General features: G+C 37.8%; 1 protein-coding gene across 1 annotated transcript in view; it reads left to right on the top strand.

The window, feature by feature from the left end:
* The window catches only part of LOC309382525 (uncharacterized protein), an 86,352-nt gene that overhangs the window by 44,999 nt on the left and 17,811 nt on the right, over window positions 1-23,542 (top strand). Inside the window, exons 5-15 of the mRNA XM_081934142.1 lie at window positions 920-1,033; window positions 2,366-2,629; window positions 3,925-4,227; window positions 7,000-7,314; window positions 9,326-9,640; window positions 11,737-12,063; window positions 13,898-14,221; window positions 17,496-17,840; window positions 18,273-18,596; window positions 20,298-21,653; window positions 23,094-23,213. Coding sequence (XP_081790268.1) covers window positions 920-1,033; window positions 2,366-2,629; window positions 3,925-4,227; window positions 7,000-7,314; window positions 9,326-9,640; window positions 11,737-12,063; window positions 13,898-14,221; window positions 17,496-17,840; window positions 18,273-18,596; window positions 20,298-21,653; window positions 23,094-23,213 — 4,107 coding nt within the window. The remainder of the gene's footprint in view (window positions 1-919; window positions 1,034-2,365; window positions 2,630-3,924; window positions 4,228-6,999; window positions 7,315-9,325; window positions 9,641-11,736; window positions 12,064-13,897; window positions 14,222-17,495; window positions 17,841-18,272; window positions 18,597-20,297; window positions 21,654-23,093; window positions 23,214-23,542) is intronic.

Below are 23,542 nucleotides of genomic sequence, written 5' to 3'. Positions count from 1 at the left end.
GCTTTATCTTAATGCAGGGAAGGTAATACAGAGAAATTATAAGAACTACATTCCAAAATAAAATAGAAATAAAAGGAATGATGATCATGTTCATAATTACGACAATCTGTTTCATTTGTATGGCACCCTTTCTCATGATGAAGTCTAGAGTCTAAATAATGAACAGATCTACAACATTGCTGTAAACAGCACATTTAAAAAGTATAAGAAATCTCTTCAGAGACCTGGTACAAGTGAACTCCATGCAAGCAGTTGCTGATGTTTCCTTATTAACATTATTATACAAAATATATAGCAGATGTCCCAAACAATTTAAAAACAATTTTCTTTCATTTAACTATGCTTACGATTTTTATTTTCCATGCAATTAAGACTAAAAGGAATAGTTATTAGCAACTCTCCATGGGTTATGTATTTTCTTTTTAATCTTAAAGAAATATTTACATTTCTAATCCTTGAAATATATTTCGAATCTTTGGTCAAGTTGAATATATCCTTTACAATAACTGTTAAGTTCATTGTTTATAATATAATCTATTGAAAAACAATTTGTTGAAATTAGCAAGGTTCAAACTTTAGAACGAAATTCACATGAACTAATCAAGAAACTAAGGCTATGAATAGCTTTGTAGAAAAAGCACTTTTTCATTAAAATGGATACTAAAAATGTTTTCAGATTTTAACTGTACATTGAAGTACAGAGAGCTGCTAGTATGCAGGAAAGAGTTAGCTTTTTCTAGACCACATTACCATCATCTAGTGGTTTCTGGATGTTTGCAGTTAAGATACGGAAGATCTATACTGCATTATGTTGAATAAAATAACTAAGTGTCAGAGTCCAGGTTGTGAGAAATGGTACTGTCAAAAGTGTATGAAATGAAAGAAGTTGCATACATTCTGTATTCTCACCCTTTCTCAGTGACCAATCAGATGTCCACGGAAAGCCCACATACTAGAGAGAAGTGCAAAACACCTTTCTGCTCATGTTCTCAAGCAACTGAGATAGACAGGCATCCCAAGTCTTATGCCAGAGGTAATACATAGCATTCATGATGGGGAGCCATCAATAGATTGACTGGCCCTGAATTCTCACTACTCTTTTAAAGGCATCCAAATTACGGTAATGGCCAACGCCACATCACAATACTGAATTCTGTGTTCTGTCGTTTAATTATGATCATAAAGTGGTATACTAGGTTTCAATTTTAGCTTGACCTTACAGGTAGTCCTCAATTTATGACCATAATTGAGTCCAAAATTTCTGTTGTTAAGTGAGATTTTGTTAAGTGAGTTTGGGTCTATTTTGCGACCTTCCTTGCCACAATTGTGAAGTGAATCACTGCAGTTGTTGAATTAGTAACACGGTTGTTAAGTGAAGCTGGCTTCCCCATTGACTTTGTTTGCAAGAAGATTGCAAAAGGTGATCACATGACCCCAGGACACTGCAACCGTCATAATTATGAGTCAGTTGCCAAGAATTTAGTCACTTGACCACAGGGATGCTGCAACGGTTGTAACCATGAAAAACAATCAAAAGTCTTTTTTTTTAGTTGAACTGTTACTAAATGAACTGTTATAAGTTGAGGACTACCTGTATTGATTTGCATAAACTCAGCTGATGTGATTTACTAAACGAACCTTTATGGGTATTATTGAACCCAACCTGGCTTATTCAACAAATGATTAAGCAATTGATTTAGCACTAAGTATGTAAGCCAGACCTGTGTGCTATGCATATACTATATGTTGAATCTCACTATTTTATCTACCTTAGCTAATTTTAAATTCCAATATGATCAAAAATAGAAGAAACTCCCCCCCCCCACTTTAATTTAAGGAATGTTAATATTCATCAGAGATAAGTTGAGTTGGTCTATGTGATAAAAATTGATTATATCAGATAATAAACACAAGCAAAATCTCCAAACATTAAATGACGTATTAAAATCTGGAATAACTTTTATTGAAAAGACATGTATGTTCCATTTAATGTGGGGAAAAACCACAAGAGATTTAAATGCAAATAAATATTTTGGTAAGTTGTGACAATAGCTTGGCATAGAATTGGATTGGTTTCTTTATGTATGTAAATTCCTCATCTTTTTGTTTCTATATTTTTCACAGATTTATATGCTGCTCCAATAATCAATCGATTCTGAAAAGCTTATGTAGAGGAAAATTTAATTGTCATCATTATAACTTTTACATCTAAGTTCTCATTGATCTTTTATATAACAATAAAACTCCTATTCCCAACAGAACTAATGTTTTCTACTAAATATATATGAATATCCATTAGGGAAAAAGCATGATGTTAATTCAGCCTGGAGGGGATTCATCTCATCTTTTCATTGATATATTTCAGCCATGGAAGGCACTAAACACATGAACAGCAGATCAAACACAGAGAGCAAAATATCCAGTTCTCACTTGGACAGTGTAACTGTTTCAAGAGAATTTGTCAGAGATGAAGAGAAGTCCAAGAATGTAACACAAACATTCACCACTGCTAACACTTCCAACTTTTCAAGGCTTTCATCCAGACCAGAAAAGACTGAACAAATGGATTTGTTGCGCGGGGATTTTGTTGTCACTAAAGAAGCATTTACAATTTCTCAGGCTCCTACAGGTAAATAAGGAAAATCCTCTTGTTTCTTCTGGATTTCAAGCCTTGCTAAGCCTATCTGGGATAAAGATAAAATGAAAATATTTGAGGTGGCTATTAAACAGAAAAACAAGATAAAAAACAAGCAATTTATTTAGAAAGATGCAATAAACGGAAGTCACAAAGATGAATGAAATAATTGCATCTTCTTTAATGGGTCAATAAAATCTTCTTTGAAATTGGCTCTAGTCCAGAATAATATGTATGACAAAGTTTAAAGCACTGGGACAGACTGAATTATTATCCTGTAAAACATTAAAGAAAATACTAATGCATACATTAGATTTTCTATTACAAGTTTTAATTAGAAAGTGGCATTGATTATTTAGAAAACTTCTGAAAAACTGTGGATAAAACCTGTACTAAATGACAGTAGGAAAACAAAGTCCTATTTATAAGGTTAGAGAAAAACATTTCACCTGTAATAAAAGATCAGAGTGCTGTACTAATAATATTGATAGTTGTTTGTAAGAAAATTATCCATTCACTAATTCTTCTCAAATATGTTTATAGGTAAATCATGAAAGAAGTTTTTAATCTTAAATTGGCTTAAAAGATACATGTTTTTACCTTGTCAAATTCTCCTGTAACATTGATTATTAAAATAGCAGCGTTCACGAAAAAATAGCTATTCTGGGGGAAAAAGAGAGACTGTATAATGTAAATGTTACACTTTAACTGTTGCTAGTACTGTTGATATAGTGAAATTAAGATCAAAACAATTGGCAATAATTTACCATACCCAATAGTAATTATTTTCAGATTAGAACCTTGTTCTATTTTTTAATACATATTTTTTTAAAATATTGATAGGTTTTCTAAGCTATTCTATTCTATTCTCTAGTTTGGCAACCATGCAATCTTACATGCATTTGAACAAGATAAACGTGATCATTCTGATAGCCACTCTTTAAAGTATGATGGATATCTCACTTCCACCAATCATAAAACAGCATATTGCATTTTCATGAAAGCACACAATTTAGATATATTTACCAGACCCAGTGCATTAGAGACAGATACCAAAGAACTTACAAGAGGTTGGCAGTAAGATGAACCATTGAGTAGGTAATATTTGTACGAGAAGGTATTCTATTCCTTTTTGGTTTTGTTATATATCATATAACTATGGTACCTTTAAGATCTTAAATTGTTTCTTTATGTGGATTTTAATGAGTGGCATTATTGTGAGCTATCCAAAACGTAAATTAAAAATTTCTTGCAACTGTATGGGTTAATTTTCTATTGTTGCATTTCAGAACAGAACAGTCAGCCACTGAGCAGCTCAGATATCAAGAGCATTGCTTCTCATTTTTACATAGAGAACAGATCTGACAGAAGTGGGAAGAGGATAATACAAACTCTGGAGTACACCAGTAGTTCTTACCATCCAGAGTCAATATCCACAGCTTCTGAGAGTGAAATACCCAGCAGTTCAACTCTTACTGATTCTTCTTCTGTGTTGACTCCACTTCAAACCAGACAAAAGAATTTATCACCTGGGTTCACCAATGTCATAGGAGCAGAAAGTACACATCCTTGGGATTCCTCACAAGCAACAGGTAAAGAATTTTTTTTTCCTGAGCTTCAGAACCTTGTCTGGTATCAAGATAAAAGCAAAACGTCACGATTAAACATTAAATGAGAATAAAGGGTTGGGATGGGTAAACGGAAAAAACAAACTTCTAAGACATTTGAAGGTGAAGTTTATTAAAAAATAGGCTGGTTTCATATTATTATTGTTTGCAGTTTCAATTTATTTGGCCACCCATCTCAAATTCATTATTCTGAGCAGCCAACAAGAGTTAAAAACACCATAAAGCATATCACAGTAATAAAAGCATACATGTAATTAGTAGCTGAGGTTAAAAAAAAATTAAAACGCCCATCATTAACAGATGGCATTCCTTAATGAAGGGGATCCAGAGCAGTCCTCTCCTGACAGTCCAAATGGAATGGGTAGACATCTTCGGGAAGAGGAAGTTCCTTAAATAACCTGGCCTCATGCGACGAAGGAATGTAAAGCTCACTCCCAGCCTCTTGAATTTATTTTTATTTATTATTGATTTTTTGTGACTCTAGGTGGCAACACATTGTTCGGCAAAACATTTAAAACCAAGAAAAATCATAAAAACAAATAGCTATGAATATAAACAAAGATGCAGGAAAGTGCATTCAAAATCCTACATACCAGTGGTGGGTTACAGCCGGTATGCCCCGGTACAGACGTACCGGTGTCTGCTGGGAGCACCAGGTACCGGTATAGTGCTTCGGAGGGCCAGCCTGCCCGCCGGCCTTCCTTACCTGTATTTGACCCAACTGGATCATTTGCGCATGCACATGGAGTGCATGGTGCCTGCGCTTTGCTCTGCTGAACAGCTGGAGCATCGCAGGTGGTAAGTACGCATGCGCATACAGTGTGAGTGCACATGGTGGACGCCCGGCCCTGTTGCAGCATACCGGTTGTGACAGCATCCGGAACCCACCACTGCTACATACCATACAACCAGTTGAATCTGGAAGCATACAGGCACCCAATACAGTTCACAGAGCAGAGGTGTAATATGTTCTGATGGTGAGGCATACATGACTGCTTGCAGCACTGCATTCTGTACCAGCTGCAGCTTCCAGATGCTTTTCAAGGGCAGCTCCATGTAAACTGCACTGCAGTAGTCCAATAGTCCATCTGTCTGATTCCCAAATGACTATAGGATACATAGAGAAACCCATACATGTACGTTATCGCTATATCTATCTATCTATCTATCTATCTATCTATCTATCTATCTATCTATCTATCTATCTATCTACCTACCTACCTACCTACCTACCTACCTACCTACCTACCTACCTACCAACCATAGACCTGTAGATAAATAACTAGGAGAGATGAGAGAAAACATATATCCCAAATAGATTTCATTGTATCTGAAATAATTTTAATTCAGACTGGGAGATCTAGATGATTGCCATTTTCCTTCTATGATGCTGTAATGTATCTTCTGTGTACCATATTCTATACTTCACTGAATCCAGTTCTTGTGAGGAATCATAGAATCATAGGACTGGAAACTAATGTGGGTTAAAGGAATCAGGGAAATCTCTGGAGACCAGAGATCTCTAGCATGATCCACAGCTAGATTTAACTCTATCTGTTGCAGAAAATTAGGATCAAGCACACTTGTAATTCAATGGATCATGCTGTTTTTCCTGACATTCTAGCATTGGAATGTTCTTATCTTATACTCTATTTTAACTGGATGGAATTTCACTGTGGTAATAATTTAGATTCTTCTCCTTTCCTTGTCATGGAACAATTGCTGATGGTTTCTTATTATATCCACTTTATGAATAAAATATAATTCCAAAGAAAGTCTAAACTGATTTTTTTAATGTCAAAGTGTACTGGTTTTTTTTCTTTCTCTCTATGGCGAAATTAGGGCTAAAATGAATGATACTATTAATCTTCTTGACAGTTTTCTCTTTAAAACTCATTTGAACTGATACATTAATCTTAAAACATTTTAAGATACTTATATCTAATCATTTAAACTTGGTATAAAATTAGTAAGAACATTAGGGGTTTTTGAATGCGAGTCTAAACATAGAATAAATTGAATTAAAATGTTAATAAAGTTCTGAGTGTTTGCAAATATGTGTGGAAATAGGACATGTCTCATCATTATATTTCATACGGGCTATGTATGTTTAATGTGCTAATCTGCTCCGCACAACAATTAAAATAAATTTCTGAGGTAAAAAGTTGCATATGAATATGCCCATTGTCTGCAACCAGTGGATCAGATCCTCTTCATCACTATACCACAATCCACAAATTTCTTCTAGAAGGTTAGGAACTCACACAATAAGTTACCAGAGGCATCCAGTTCTGCTGATAGACTGAAATTAATTTGCATAATGTTAGATATAGCCCAGTGATCTAAACTTGTATACTACAGCATATTGTCCAGTTCTTCAGGACAAGAAAAATTTACAGTTATTGAGAAAGTGATTTGTGGGGAAAACACTTCCCCCCCCCAAAAAAATAATAATAATTTGCATATTATGAAATAAACATAAGACCTGAATTCATTTATTGACTTTCTACTTATCTAATGAAAAGGTGGTCTAAAACCTTACAACAGATATATACATATAGACATATATGTACAGACAGTCATTTATTTGTCATAATAATTTTTAAAATGTATTTTTCAGACTAAAGATATTCTCCCAGTTGAAATTAGTTTTTGCCAATAGGTTATGAAACACGGCCTTCATTCATTCTTCATGCTGGCAGGTGGTGTATCTAAATATTTACTGTTGTTATTCAGATGCAGAAGATAGCCACTTGAGAAGCAGTTCTTATAAAGAGAACATCCCCACTTTTCAGAGAGATGGTGTATCTATTTCAAGCCTATCAAAAAGAGATGAAGGTAGTACACTACGAACCGCAAGGGATGTCAGCAGTTTTGAAAGTGACACACGGACATCGGCTGTTGCCAATACTAGCATCTCCAGCAATTCAGATTTTGCTCATTCTTTTCATATGAAAACTCCAGAAGAGATTGGCCCAGATTTGTCACCTGAAGACAGTGATTTTACTGAAGGAATGCTTACACCTTCTCAGGCTCCTTCAAAAACAACAGGTAAAGGATAAAGTTTTCAGAGGACTGAATTTGGGTTTATTATTTTGAATAGCCAGTTTGATGTAGTGGTTGAGTTCTAGTCCAGCTTAGACATGAAGCCAGCTGGATGACATTGGACCTGGCCCTCCCTCTCAGTCCTAGAAAATAGATAAGGGCAAATCACTTCCAAAAACAAACTTTGCCAAGAAAACTGCAAGATTTGCCCAGGTGGTTGCCAGCAGTCAAGAATAACTCAACGGCAATTCCTCTCCCTCCCAATTGTTTGCTTGGGGTTTGTGTAAAAGATAATACAAATGTGATGGGATAAGATAAAACTCTCACAGAAACAGCAATTGCTGAGATTTCTATGCATTTTGAGATCTTACAGGTTCATATATTTTTGTTGATCTAGGGACCGTAAGAAAGATGGATTTGTTTAATTCCTATAATTAATATGTGAAAGAAATTAAAAACACTTTCTAATGATGAATTTATTTAGATTATGGCGTAAGTATTAAAGTAGTTTGATTTTTAGCGAATTCCGTATTTCCTCAGCAGGAGAATATCACTGCTTGGTACATTTTTTGGGTGGAGGGGGAACAATGGAATGATCACAGGATGGGGGAAAAAGCAGGGGGAGTGGGAGCAATTTCTGACTTCCTGCCAACTTCCGCATTGATTTTGTTTGTGGGAAGTTGGCAGGGATGTTTTGGCTCCCATCTTCCTTTGTACCATGCAATCTACTGGGAAATATAGTTGAAAGGCACAGTGGTACTGCAGCGGCCACATGTTTCCAAATTTCATTCCCACAGAAATTATGGATCCTGGCGTTCTGTAAATTAATCCATTTGAGTTATCTTGGTTATCTTGTTAACAGAATACCTTCCAATTTTGCCCAATTGAAGGTAACAAACCAGCACAAGAGTTTTAGTGGCATATAAATAGATGCTGCTGGTTTTTATAGAACAGTCCTCAAGTATAGGGCAATTAAGATGAAAATGAATAGTGCTAATTTTCTTGGCAATAAGTGTGATTGCTTACAGATTTGGACACATATTGGTCTGTTGTGAGAAAACACTATTTAATTATGGTGATAGAGTTTATCATAAGCAATCCAGTGATGCCAGAAATTGAGAGCCAATTAATGCTGATGTCAGTGGAAGTTCGTTAAGAACTTAAACAGCCCAATGCAAATTAAGAACAAAGCAAAATATTATGTCCCTAGAAACTGAGAGCATAGCAATTTGAAACTTACTGTGTGCATGGAAATACCTTCCAATCCTTTTTGACATGGAATAATGTATAACAAGGACATGTGTTCATCCTACAATTCTACTCCATTTTTATGTTTATTTATTTGTAACCCACCTTAATTATTATTACAAACAACTGAAGGAGGTGAACATATCCAACATAGCTTTGTCTTCCTGTTTTCCCCACAACAACAATCCTGAGTTGGGCTGAGAGAGAATGACTTTCATGGCTAAGGCAGGACTTGAACTCACAGTCTTCCTCTTTCTAGCCTGGTATCTTAACCACTAGATCTGGGCTCCCTAACTCCCAGGCTGCAGCCCACTATGGGCTGTGGCCTATTTGGAACTGGGCAGCGCGAGCAGCAGGCTGACGCATATGAACGTGTCCTTAGAATCCACAACATCTTGCCATGAAAGCTAAATACAAAACAATTTATATGCTACCTGACTCCCAGCATCTCTGGTTAGGTTCAATTTTTTTACCTGAATAAGAATCCAGAACCCTTTTCTTTAAAACAGACGCAGAAGCAGCTGTTTCAGTATTCCCAAACATGTGTGGAATAAACATAATTGCAAGGGAAGTTGAAAGCAATTTTTAACCAATTTTGTTGTATTTGTTTTGTACAACGACAATAAAGGCTATACTATAAACTTATTGATTTAAATATTCCAAAGGAAATTAAGAGCAAGTTTTTAATTTGAAAATTGATAGAAGGTTTTCATGTACATATTGATGAGAAAATTAGGACTAAAATTAATTCCTTCCTATTCTGTTTCAGTTGAAGAGAATGGTCAGTCACACAGCAGCGGCACAAGTACAGCAGGCATTTTCTCCACTTATCACCTGGACAGCTTTTCCACTTCAGTTCTATCTGGCTTAGATGGGGAGAGGACATTACGAACCCCAAGAGATGTCAGCAATGCTCACGATGTAACGCAAGGATCCATAGCCTGGCACAATGAAACCTCTAGTTCATCAGGCCTCACTGGCTCTTCTTATCTGTTAACTCCGGTAGAAACAGATTTAACTCCTCAGATCACTGATTTCACTGAAGGAGCAAGTGCCCATTTTCAAGCTTCTTCAGAAAAAATAGGTAAGAATGAAAGACATTTGTTTTCAGTTTTCATTACACTACAGGAAATCCTCGACTTAGGACCACAATTGAGCCCTAGGTTTCTGTTGCTAAGTGAGACAGTTGATAAGTGAATTTTGCTTGATTTTATGACCTTTCTTGCCACTGTTGTTAAGTGAGTCACTGCAGTTGTTAAGTTAATAACATGGCTGCTAAGTGAATCTGGCTTCCCCATTGACTTTGCTTGTCAAAAAAAAGTCACAAAGGATGATCACATAATTCTGAGACACTGCAGCCATCATAAATATGAACCAGTTGCCAATCCTTTGGATTTTGATCATGTGACCATGGGGATGTTACAAAAACTGCCACAAATCACTTTTTTCAGTGCTGTTGTAACTTCTAACTGTCACTAAATGAACTGTTGTAAGTCGAGGACCATCTGTATTATTGCTTGGCACTTGCAGATAGAGTCTTGCCTGGTCTTCTCCATGCAGCTAGAATTAATATTGTATATTCATATGATTTGCCACTGTTTTGAATCTTTTTTCCTAGGAAGAAAGAGCCACATAGAATTCCTCTTACTTCTCCTAAATTCTCTTACTTCTTCCTTCCTTGTCCACATACTAATTACATAACATTTAGGGATAAGCCTTCTTGCTGCTTCTAGAAAACAAACCAGTGCCAAACTGGGAAGCCACAGACAAAGTCATAGCCTTGTAAAGGAGCTCTATTGGTTGGGCTCTTGCTGGTCACATGATCTGCCATGGATTCCTTCCTTGATGTTGCTATATTATTAGTGCCCATCAATCTCATCTGTTATCACAGCCTCTCCCCAAACATACCATAGTTCTTTTCCAAAATTTGACTCCGGACCATTCAGTTGGTTTTGCAATATTAAAGGAAATGTCAAATGTATATTCCTTCTTTCATCCTGCCATTGTAAGCTTAACATAGCAATGGGTAGGAAAGAAATCATGGCTAAAGGGCATTAGGAATTCAACGTGAGAAAAAAAAAGCTCACCTATTTTCCCTAGTATTGAGGTAGATTTCATTCCACTTGTTTTAATGGAGCATACGTTGGAGTCTATATCAGAATCTCCTTTCTTTGTAGTTTAATAGGTGTTTTTATCCTCTATCGGTTGTATATGGTAAAATACAATAGATGTAGCAGTTCCAAAATTACAATGCAGTTCTATTTACAGTGAAGCTAAGATAAAAATGAGTCATGATTATAATTCCTTTGGGTTCAAATCATTTAAAAAGTATTATTTTGAGAGATAACTATGTGGAAATGTGTTATCTAATACATAGGAGAATTCTCAGGGCATACGGTAGGATGGGAATATCATAGAAAAGATTTCCAGATTTGGATTATAGTAAATGGATAAAAATGTGGCTATGGATATTTGTGAAAAATTGGGATACTAGTTTCTTTAAATATGATATTTGTATAATTGTTTTAATGCATTTTTGCTTTCTTTGCATAAAATTCCCGTTATATTTCACAGCTCAATTAGTAAAGTCAATTTATTTCAAAAAAGAGAACCATTTAATTTATAAAAAGCAGCTCCAGTTCTAGACCATATCAATAAAGTTCTTGAAATTTTTTAGTTAGTAATAACATTTTCTTGGGGCATTAGCCCACATTTAGATAAAGTATATTCCATAAGACTTTTCTCTTATGATGCAATTACGGTATTGGAGTAGTTCTGAAAAGATCTTCGGTGGTGAAAGATCTCACCTAGAAAAATATGGAGAAGTTGTTTTAAAAAAGATGACCTCAAATAAAAGATAAAGTGAAAACTTTTAATATTTTTGGGGGGGAAAATATAATCCTTTAAATTAACTCCAGTAAGATTAAAGTAACAGAGTCGATGTCTTACATTCTGCCATATGATAGCTGAACATAAAAATGAGCTCTAAATGAAAAAAAATAACTTGCTTTAGTTATAGTGTTCTAACTTGATTGTTCATTTCTTCTATAAGATAGTAGTTATTCCCTAAAAAATCAGTGTTTTCTGTTACAGCTGCATGAGTGCAATTGTGGAAGCATATCTGTGGTGTTCCTTAGCATATGAACACAGTGCCTTTAATATTTGACTATTATATTTCAGGTGTAGGAAGCAGTGATCCACCAAGGAGCAGCTCAAATATAAAGACCAGATTTTCCCATTCTGATCAGGACAGTGCATCTGTTTCCAGCTCATCAGATAGAAATGATGAGATCACACTATCAACTTCAAGAGAAGTCAAGAATGTTTTTAATATAACCCAAATATCCAGTTCTAAGAATGATAACATCACTAGCTCATTCAGCGTTGCTGATTCTTCTTATACAATGACACCAAAAGACGCCAGAGAAATGAATTCATCATCATCTGGGAATAATGATTTCACTGAAGAAGCACTTACATATTCTGAGGCTCCACCAGAAACAACAGGTAAAAGAGAGGAATATCTCGTTATGCCAGATTTCAGAGTAATTTTTAAATTGGTTGATGTAAACCAGATTCCTGTGGAAAAAAGAATTAAAATAACAGCTTATTTTCTAAGAATCCAATAATGGGGTTTGTTGTTATTAAAACATTTTAATAATGGGGACTTTGTAATTTATGTAATTCATAAAGTAATTTATGAATAAAAATGCTTTGGCCTTTTTCTTACATTCTCTTTTCCAAATTTTACATTCTCTATTCCGATTGTTTTCTAGCATACGTTCAAGGCAATGTCAAATGTTACAACAATTTTACAGAACAATTTTTCCTAATCTGGTCAGGGGAGGCAAGGGAGGCAGAGCCTCACCGCTCTCATCATGGGAAAAAAAAGGGAAAAGGCGCTGAGGAGCCTCGGGGAATGGGACTGCGCAAGCCGCGGTCCCCTTCATGTTGACTCAGGAAGGCGGGGAATGGGACCACGTGTGCAGGACAGGGGGAGGTGCAGGAGGCTCCTCTAGCTTCAGCCTCCCTCCTGCACACGTGGTCCCATTCCCCACCTTCTGTCGTGTTCTGACGCCGGAGCTCATGTTCCAGGGCGAATGCGCATGCGCGAGCGGCTCCCTTCCTCTCACTGAGCAACGGCAGGTTTATGGGAAGTTGCTCGTGAAAGCAGAAAGTGTGATGGACTTTTCGGACCGTCGGCTACCGTTTCCCTGCCAGCTCGCTCGCGAAAGGACCCTGGAAAATGAGTCGTGGCCGGTGCCTTGTTAAGAATTCCCCGCCTTCCTGATGACGTCACCAGCCTCACCAGCTATAAACCTCACCGCACGTATATATATATTAGAACAATCATTTATCAGAATGTCACAAGGATGTATCTGCCCTTACATTCATGAGAAGTAGGACATAAAGGTCTTTAATGTGATGAGATCTAAAATTGAAACTATTATTAGCAAATTAATTAGTTTAATTATGACATGTTGTCTGTGTAAAGCAGCCAGATTTAATATGAGAAGCAAAAGTAGAGCTTTCAGTAATTTGATACACAGTAATACAGAAATGAAAATGAAATATTAATTTTCAATTTTAAACAGTCCATAGAGTTGTGTAGGATGTCCCAACATCCCTAACATCACGTGATCAATATTTGAGTGTTGGCAACATGTGTGTGTGAGAGAGAGACAGAGAGAGAGATCCCTGGTGATTTCCAACAAACAAAGTCAACATGGGAAGCTGGATTCACATAATGATCACGTGATTCACTTCACTGCCATGATTCATTTAACAACTATGGCAAAAAATGTTGTAAAATCAGGCATGACTCATTTAACAACTGTCTTCTTAGCAATGGAAATTCTGGCCCCAATGGTGGTTATAACTTGAAGACCACCTGTACATCCAGATGAATCCAGTAGTGCTCCTTAACATTTATTTAATTTTTTTTAAGTTAAATTTTTTAAAAGTTTAATGGAGAATGGAGACTGACATGACAACTGTATTGAAAACTCTAGTAATAATATAAATAAAATTAGGCTACAACATAAACACATATACAAAGGAGTAGTATACTCCCTTGAATGCACTGGAACTTCTCAACAAACAATGATTTTTATGCTAACATATACAGTATATGTATATTCCAGTAATCTGAAACTCTAAAGCACGGGTGTCAAACTTGCAACATTACGTTGCCTTTTTGTGACATTTCACAATGTTTTTTTCCCTTTGCGGAGCTGGGGTAGACATCACCTGTGCGTGATGCATCTGGCCTGAGGGCTGCCAGTTTGACACCCCTGCTCTAATGCATAGAAATATCTAATAATTGCCTCTTCTTTTGCAGACACCAAAAGTAGGCCACATGCCTTGAGCAACTTCGATATAGAAAATAAGGCCACTCAGACTGAGAGTACGTTCTCTTCTACTGTGATCCAAGATGAGACCTTGGGATCGTTAACTAATCAGAGCAGATCCATAGACACAACGGAATTGTCAAGGTTTGATCTGAAAAATGCTAGTTCTTCTGTGATCATCCAGACGTCGTCTGCCACGTTGCAAAGTAGAAAAGAAAATTCCCCCTCTACTGAAACGGATTTCACAGAAACCCTAAAACAGTCTACTTCATCAAAAGCTTCAAGTTATCCATCTTCTACAAAAGATTTTTCAAGTGAGGTTTTTTTTCATTCTTCTTATGGTTATAAGTCCACTAGAGACCAGTTTGTTAATTCATTCCCTGTAGGCCTTTCAAATTGCTCTTTTCTTTTCTCTTCCTGTTTACATTTCTTTTTTAAAAAGTCTACTTTCACTGATGTATACTACTGCAGGCATGAAGCTTTCAAATGGTAAGGTCCAGTGGTGGGTTCCTGCCGGATCGCACCGGATCGTGCGCTCCCTTTCGGCGCTAAACCCGGAAGTACGGTCTTGCCCCACCCCTGGCGACGCGACGACGCTTGCCTGCGCTCCACCAGCTCGGCTGGGAACGGAGACGTTTCCTCAGCGGAGCGGAGCGCCTGAAAGGGACGCAGGCTCAGCCTGCCAGGCTGCCACCACTCCACTGAAGACATTGCTGAGCAGAGAAACGTCTCCGTTCCCAGCCGAGCTGATGGAGCGCAGGCAAGCGTCGTCGCGTCGCCAGGGGCAGGGCAAGACCGTACTTCCGGGTTTAGCGCCGAAAGGGAGCGCGCGATCCGGGTTTAGCGCCGAAAGGGAGCGCGTGCGATCCGGTGCGATCCGGCAGGAACCCACCACTGGTAAGGTCTCACGCTTTTATCTGACAAAAATGTTCACATATGCTTTATTTATCATAGCAGTTATACTGCCCATTGAAACTATATAATAATTGTATTTATTTCACACAAATACAAGGATGTACAAGCTCTTATAAATATATGGAAAACAAGGTTGTGCTGTAAAATGATGTATTTAGAAGCAGCACTTGCTGCTGGTTAAAGATGAGGCCATTTTTCAGCTGGGCGAGCATATGCCTGCCTTGTGTACCTCTTCGAATAGTCATTCATTGAAATGATTTAAGATGAAAATACATAATGCAGGAAGTCCTCGACTTACAGCCTGTCGCTTAATGACCATTCGAAGCTACAACAGACGCCAAAAAAGGGAACTTAGGACCCAGATCTGAAGTTATGATGTTTGGCTGTTTCCCACAGTCATGTGACTGCACTTTTGGGCAGTTGGAAAGATGGCTACATTTACATTGGTTGGCAGCATCCCATAGTCACGTGACTGCATTGTATGATGGTTTTTGGAACACAATAACATATGTAACAAACCATTGGCTCGTTTAATGACCATAGCATTTGTAATAATGGTGATTTGTTTAACAAATGGTTATTTAAAAACAACATAAAATCGGGTGAGTCACATGACTGACTGATTTTACAACCATTATACCTTATGAATGTAATGGGCAGTCTCCATTAAGGTTGTAACTCGAGGACTTTCAATTCAGAATAAGCTGGAAAGGACCTTAGAGATCTGCTAGTCCAACCCCCTCCTCCAGCAGTAGACCTTATACCATTTCAGACATGTGGCTGTCCAGTCTCCTCTTAAAAACTTCCAGTCATGAAGTACCCACAACTTTTGTTCGACTGATTAATTGTTCTCATAGTTAGGAAGTTTCTTCTCAATTCCAGGTTGCTTCCCTGCTTGATTAGTTTCCATCCATTGTTTCTTGTCCTGCCCTCTGGTGTTTTCGAGAATAAATTGACCCCCTCTTCTTTGGGGCAGCCCCTCAAATACTGGAATACAGTTATCATGTCACCCCTGGTCTTTCTTTTCTCTAGACTAGCCATATCCAAATCCTGCAACTCTTCTTCATATGTCTCCATTTTGTCTCCAGGCCCTTAATCATCTTAGTTGCTCTTCTCTGCATTTTTTCCCCAAAGTCTCAACATCTTTTTTGTAATGTGACCAAAACTGGATGCAATATTTCAGGTGTGGCCTTACTAAGGTTTTATAAAGTGGTACTGATATTTCAGCTTATAGTATAGGTACTGTACTAAAGGTTAGTGATGGCTAACCTTTTTGTTGTCATGTGCCGAAAGTGCGCATGCGACAGTACACACATGTGTGCCCATACCCATAATGCAATGCATGTGCGATACCCCCCCATGTGTGCCCAGTCCCCCTCCGCATGAGTGGGTGATCCCCCCGCTCCCAATGCCCTCATTTTGGGCCTATTAGGTCTTCCTGCAGCCTCCTGAAACCAAAAACAGACTGCGGGGGGCCTGCACCCACCCACGCTGCCCCTGCCCCCCGCGCAACCTCCCGCACATACACAGCAGAGACCTGAAAATCAGCTGGCTGGTGGGAGACGCACATACATGCGGAGCTGAGCTGGGGCAATGGCTTGCATGCCCACAGAGTGCCATAAGTTCATCACCACAGACCTATAGTATAAAATGTTATTAGCTGTGATAAGTGAAACTTGAATTGTTTCTGATTTTATGGTAATACTGGAAAAAATTCAAATACTTGGTTATTGGTAACTATGTTCTCTATAAGATTCCATTTTTTTAAAAAAAATGTGTCTCTTTATATGCAACTACAAACTAATTGAAAATAGTGATAGCAATGAAAAGCAAAAGTAACTTTGTGATGCACTCAGAGAGTTTAGAGTAGTGTTTAAAGTACTGGACCAAAAAGCAGGTTACTGTGAGTTCTAGTCCTACTTGAGGCACAAAGGTAAATGGATGGCCTTGGGCCTGTCACTCTCTCTCTCAGCCCTAGGAAGCATGTAGGTTAAAACACTTCCAAAAAAATTCAAGGGCTAGTCCAGATAGTCAACAATGCCTTGAAACCACGCACAAAAAATATCCACCCAGAGAAGTTATTGGGTGAATCAGATACCCTGTTTCTCTGAAAATAAGACCTCCCTGAATAATAAGCCCAATCGGGCTTTTGAGTGCATGCGCCAAAAATAAGCCCTCCCCTGAAAATAAGCCCACCATGAAAATACTGCAACACAGCAGCAGCCATGAAGTGACCACGCTCACCGCTTCCTGCACCTGAAAAATAATAAGACCTCCCCGAAAATAAGGCCAAGTCTTGTTTCAGAGGCCAAAAGAAAATAAGACCCTGTCTTATTTTCGGAGAAACATGGTACTACATAAACACAAACATCTATTTATAACCATTACCTAGTGAAAGACGGATGGACTAAACCTCACCTTTTTTACTAAGCTGTAATAAGATTAGCACAAAATCACAATAAAAATAGTGTATATAACAAGGATATAGGGATTATGCCTAGAAGTTTAATTCACAGCATGTCTCTCTGGACAGAGAATAATCATGCTGTGTTGAGTGAACTTCAAATCGCTGACAGTCAGTTCTTTTTATTAGGCCCCTTAATTTGACTTACAGTGTTGGAACACATTGCACAAGTGGCGCTTATGAAATCTGAATTCTTAATCTCATTTAAGGCTCTACAGACCCTTTTCAAACCATTAAGGGATCCGAGGTGGGAAGAAGGTTTTCGATTGCTTCAACAGACAGCATCTACCTATCAACCACATTTGTACATGGGGCAGAAAGGACTTTACGATCCCTGCCGGATAACAGCACGTCTGATGATGCAGCAAACAGCAACTCTTACAATTCCCAAACTTCCAAATCGTCAGGGGAAAGCTTGACTTTGTCTTCACAGCTTGAAACAGAAACGCATCATGTCTCACTAAACAAAGTGCAATCGATTGGGCCTTCAACTGAGCATTCACTGGACTATTCCTCTGGAGTTACTATAGCCCTGTCACCAAATAATTCAGCAAGTAAGTTTGCTATATGGCAAAGAACAAAGGAAAAATGTAGATTGTAATCAATATGGTTTGTATTGTGCATGTCCAACATTGTAAATATGTGTATATGCACATACAGCATATTGTACATACATTCAGCATATACTGTATAAATTGGCATGCATGTCTATTTCTATAGACATATCCAGTATGCAGAATCAAAATCAAACCTACATTTGTGATGAACTATATCATTTGTTTGGATTTAGTTTGTGCAGAAGTAAATGTGTATGATCTAAAGGGCAACCACAATACATTCTGAACCAATCAAATATAATTACTTTCAGTACAGTACTCCATTTCAAAATGCAAGGCTACAATTCTAATTCACTGTGCTTAATATTATAAATAACATGACGTACAATACTATTCCATTTTAAACATGTGTCCAAATTACTATTTCAGCTACTGGAAGCACTGATAATTCAACTAGTGGGCCAAGAGTTCTGCCTTTTCACACGATCAGTACTGGTAGTTCAGCCCCTTTCAGTGGAGGTGAAGAGCAAACTACACCACCTACAATTAACACTACAGTGATGGAAGAGACTGAAAGTGTCTCATCATATATGGAAACTTTGGACAGCACAAGATCAAAACCTTCCTTGTCCAAGACATACTCTAGAATGACACATTTCTCTCTAAAAGATTTGGATGTATCTCCATCTTCAACTGAGGCTTTCCAAATACTTAGTTCATCAACTGATTCTTCTTCCAAAAGTGAACTTTCAGGTTAGTTTTCTATTATATTCTTTTGCCAGCATCAAAGCCAATTCCTATCTGGGTTTTTTTCCCCTTAATGTGTAAATGAACTGTGCTTTTCTTGGAGAATATTTTATTTGATGTATCTAAAAGTGAATCAGTAAAGCACCTGAATATATTTATGATTTTTTTAAACTTTCAGATATAACATTACTTGATGATGACATGTATTATTCCATTAGTAATTGACAGGGATAATAGGCATTGAGTTCCATATTGATTATGTATCTAATATTTAATACTTCTTTGTGTTCTACTTTGTGAATCCTTATCTTGAATTCTCTATAGTAAAATAAAGATGGCCAACTTTCCAATGGATTAAATTATAAACTATGTGTTTGGTTGATTGTAATGAAAAAAAAATGAAATTTTCCTCTGTCATGAGAATACATTTGTACATTGGACAGTTCGTTCTAAAATAGTATATTGTTTCCCTTGGTTAGACTCCTTTAAGTAGGTCATGTAACCAGAAGGAAAGGGCATTTTCTTTGTGGGGTAACCCATAGCTTCTTAGAACATGTTTTGTATGAATAATTTCCCAAGATGAGATCCTGTTTTTTTCCTTTGGAGATGGATCAAAGCAGATGAAAAATGCTGTTTGAGACTTTGACTAACCACAGCTAGTCCGAAAAATACAGCTTCCACAATCCATTGAGCCATGATTGTCTCCAGAATTTTCACATATAGTAGTATTCTGAAAGGCAGGCTACTTTTTAGCAAATACTCTACTGCTAGGTAGAATCAGCCAGGTATTTAGACTGGATTTGTCATTTTTCTTCACCTATTGAGTCCCTCCCAAGGACCTGGGATAGGCAGATACTGTTGTTTGATGGCGTTAAAGGCATTGTCACAGGATGTAAGCTGTTCCAAGTACAGCTGCCTTTTGCAATTGATCTGTGGTGATTTTGTCAATGCTGGTAGTATGCAAGTGGTGCTCCATTGTTTTGGGATTGCAACTAGGGCACTTATTACTATTGGTTATTATCTTTGCCTTGGTTAATTACAGTCATTCTACTTTTATTTATATTATTAGTCTTATTATTTATTGTAATAGAGTTGGAAAACATTCACTTGAGTCCCAGAATGTATGAGAGGATTCAGAAGAACAGTGTGCCATAGTATTTGACATGGCAAAGCCATTGGAGAAAGATGATGATGATGATTAGTGTGAATATCTTGACATTTCACATCCTGGTAACCACATCCTAGCTCATCCTTGCTATCGCATGCCCTCTGGTATAAAAGTGACTCCCAAAACATACACCTTCTGTCTGACCAGATCTAAAAAGTCCCTACCTAAGAAGAAAGGGGAACAAAGGACCTGCCAAAGAAATCACAGAAAGCAGGCAGTATAATAAGATCATCCATTCCTTGGTTTGGAATGCTCTGAACCAGTAAACTGGAAAGTAGAAGCTCCAGGACTGTGGAATTTATTTTGAAGTGTACCTTAGACCAGGGGTGTCAAACTCACATCGTCATGGCGATGTCACATGACGTATCGGGGCTTTTTCATCTTTCATTAAACTGGGCGTGGGCATGGCCAGAGTGTGACGCATCCAGCCCGCGGGCCGGGAGTTTGACAGCCCTGCCTTAGACCATCATCTCTTTCATTTTTATTTTATGAATAGAAAGTTTATCTCAATAGTTAATTGTGCTTTGTTTCTTTTTCAGACGCTGGAACAGAATACCAGCCAATGAGTGGGACTGACTTTGGGACAGAAACCTCTGTTTCTCATACTGACAGCACACACACCTTAACTACCTTTGCCAAGGGTGGAGAAAGGACATTGCTGTCTCTTCCAAACAACAGCACATCATCTGACTTCTCAGGAAGTTCCACTTTCTCTGCGGAAATATCCAGCGCTTCCGAGTTAGTTCAGTCTTTCTTTCCAAGTGACATGGATTTTTCTGAAAATTCAACAGAACCTTTGGCAGTTCATTCCCTGAAAACACCAGAGTATTCCTCTACAGTGAGTGAACCACACACAACTCAGTATTACTTAGAATCAGAATCTACATCCACTGACAGCTTGTCATTTTCATCTTCCTCTACAACAAGGCTGTCAGAGCAGGATTCACTTCCACCAGTTCATCCATCCACTTTGTTTTCCTCAGCCAAGTCTTCTGTCGCATCCTCTTTTTCTACGTTCCCGTTACCATTATCATCATCTCCACCCACATCTCTAATGACATTTTCGCCCATGTCCCCATCCACAAAACCACCCACATCGCCTTTCTTTCCCTCTGTGTTGCCTTCACTTTCTTCAACACCTTCGTTGTTACAGCCTAGTGAAAGTCTTGAAACCAGTGTTTCTATGACTGAGCCTGAAGGAACAACTGGAGCAGAACTACGCATGACAAGAAGTTCCCATGACGAATACAACCACCTGACTACAGTGTATCCATTGGCGAACAACACTAATCTGATGGCAACTGGGACTTCTCTTCTGACTGAAATTACTGAACAGCCTGCCAGCCATTCTTTGCCAAGAATCACTTCCCAAGAGGAAACTAAGGGACGGACACTTACTCTCCCAGGAATCAGTATTGAGAATGAATCCATTACAACTACCTCTTCATCCTATTTCCAAGAAATGACTGCTACTTCTGAGCCAGCAAAAGCAACTACAGCTATACCGTTGCATACAATCCCTCAAAAGGATACTTTCCCTTCATCGACAGTAACCATGGGCAGGAAAGCTACAGAAATAACACACACACCTGGAAGACTGCCTACTTCAGCATCAACCATGAATTATTTGTTCATTACAAAGCTTCAAAAAGTTCCGTTGCCCTCTCCTACTGATATATCTTCTTCCCCTGGAATTCCCACAAAAATGGTGGAAAAGAGTAGTATAACTACTGCGAAAACCACAGTGCCCAGGGTTGTTATTACTTCTCCTCCTTACACCTTAACTTCTCAAAAAACCACCATTCAGTCTTTTCCTGCTTCACTGATTCCTTCCAGACCAGCCACAACTGTGAATCTAGGAAGCACAAAGATATCTCCAACTGTCTATGGAAAAGGTATTTTTGTTTGCAAATGTTGAAAACAACATTGGCCTGAAAAATGAATTTAATTTGTGGTAGATAACTACATACTGCAATGGGAGCACTTTGCATAGATTAAAAAAAGTATTTGAATTTCATGGAGATCAGAGTAAGACGTAAAGATGCCATTAAACGTTATTTGAAAATGGGGAAGGAAAATCTTTAAGCTATGAAAAGGCTAGACAAAAAATAATATGTGTAGGTCAATTTCTTAAAAACAATAGCAGCAAATATGTAAAGAAACACTTGAACATAATGATAAGTAATGGTGGAAATGTTGATTCTCTTCTATAATCACAAAGGCATATGCAATTTAATTAAGTGGAAGAAGGTGAAAAGAAATCTCAAAGTATATTATCTACCATACAGCAGCACAGTGACTAAGCAATTAAGAAGCTGGGCTTGTTGGAAAGCCAACATTCCAGGTTTGAGACCCAAGCACAGCATGACCGGATGAGCTCTCATCCTCGCCCCAGCTCCTGCTAACCTAGCAGCTTGCAAATGTGAGTAGATAAATAGGTACCGCTACAGTGGGAAGCACTCTGTGACATTATACTGGCCACATGACTATGGAAACATCTTCAGACAATGCTGACTCAATGGTCTTGAAATGGAGATGAGCACTACCCCCTATAGTCAGCAACAACTAGCAGAATAAAATCCTCAGGGACACCTTTATTATCTATCATTCCTGAAAATAATTGTATTGCGCAAGTGCTCAAGTCTCCTAATAATTGTTTGCAATAGGCCTTCGCAATTACAGAATTCACGTAATCACCAGGTAATTTGAAATCACAATTCTGAGTACTTGAGGTCTATTTCAAGTCAATTGTTTGAGAAGAGAACCTTTGTCTTTAACATCAAGTGACCAATAATATTACTACATGTCATAGACTAACTTTCAGACAATAAATGCCTATGATACCAAGTACAACTTGTGATATCCCAATATTGGAGAAGCTGAAAGTAGTGCCATAACCAGCAAGGAAATGATTTGATAATTGTGCAAGGCTGCCAACAGGCCCAGCCCTTTTTTCTATAAATGATGTTAACTTTATCAGCTCTGGTCTATTGGCATAAAGATTTTTTTGCTAAAGTGATGAATCCCGCTAAAGTTTTCTTTTCTATCTGAAGCTGGAAGGTGGCTAAATCCTGAGCTGGCCTTTTGCTAGTTCCAAGGTAAGTAATCTATATCTCATTAGGTTCTGCCAGTCTCAATCCCTTAGATTGTGCCACAGAAATTCAGTGTCGTCTATACCATCAGTTTCTGAATGGCTGTATGTATGGTCCAGCCATTCATAATTGTCATAATTTAGCTGTTTCTCTGTCAACCTTGGAACAGAGTGCTTTCTATTGAAGACATAAATGGTCATTCTACAATGGCCATTTCACTCCTTTTTCTCTCTTCTGTTTCAGATGTAGATGAATGCCTGCCTAATCCTTGTCCATCAATGTCTACGTGCACTCATGTACAAGGTTCATTCCAATGCATTTGTCTCTTGGGCTATCAGATGGAAAAAGGAAAATGCAATTTGGGTAAGAGCCAAGGAGCAAAATAATATTAACTAAAATATTGTTGTACCAAAAATGTATTTAACCCTAACCCTAACTTCATTTTGCTCATTAGTGACCTTAATTTGACACTGTATTTTCTATTACATTGCCATATATATTAGACTTCTGCTATTGTCAGTTTGATTATATAATAGTCAGGAGAATTCTTGGCAGTACCATTGACTTTGAACTTCAGAAAGGGGATAAGAGTCTTCTTAGTCAACCTAAGCTCTGTAATAGGTTGGGAATGCAAACGATCATGGTCACAGACTATGGACTTTGATTCTTTGCTGATTCTAGACCTCTCCATG

Source organism: Natrix helvetica (genome assembly GCF_964273705.1).
Source record: "Natrix helvetica genome assembly, chromosome: 1".
Lineage (NCBI taxonomy): Eukaryota > Metazoa > Chordata > Lepidosauria > Squamata > Natricidae > Natrix > Natrix helvetica.
Note: the sequence above shows the minus strand (reverse complement) of the source record. Positions and strands in the feature narration are given on the sequence as shown.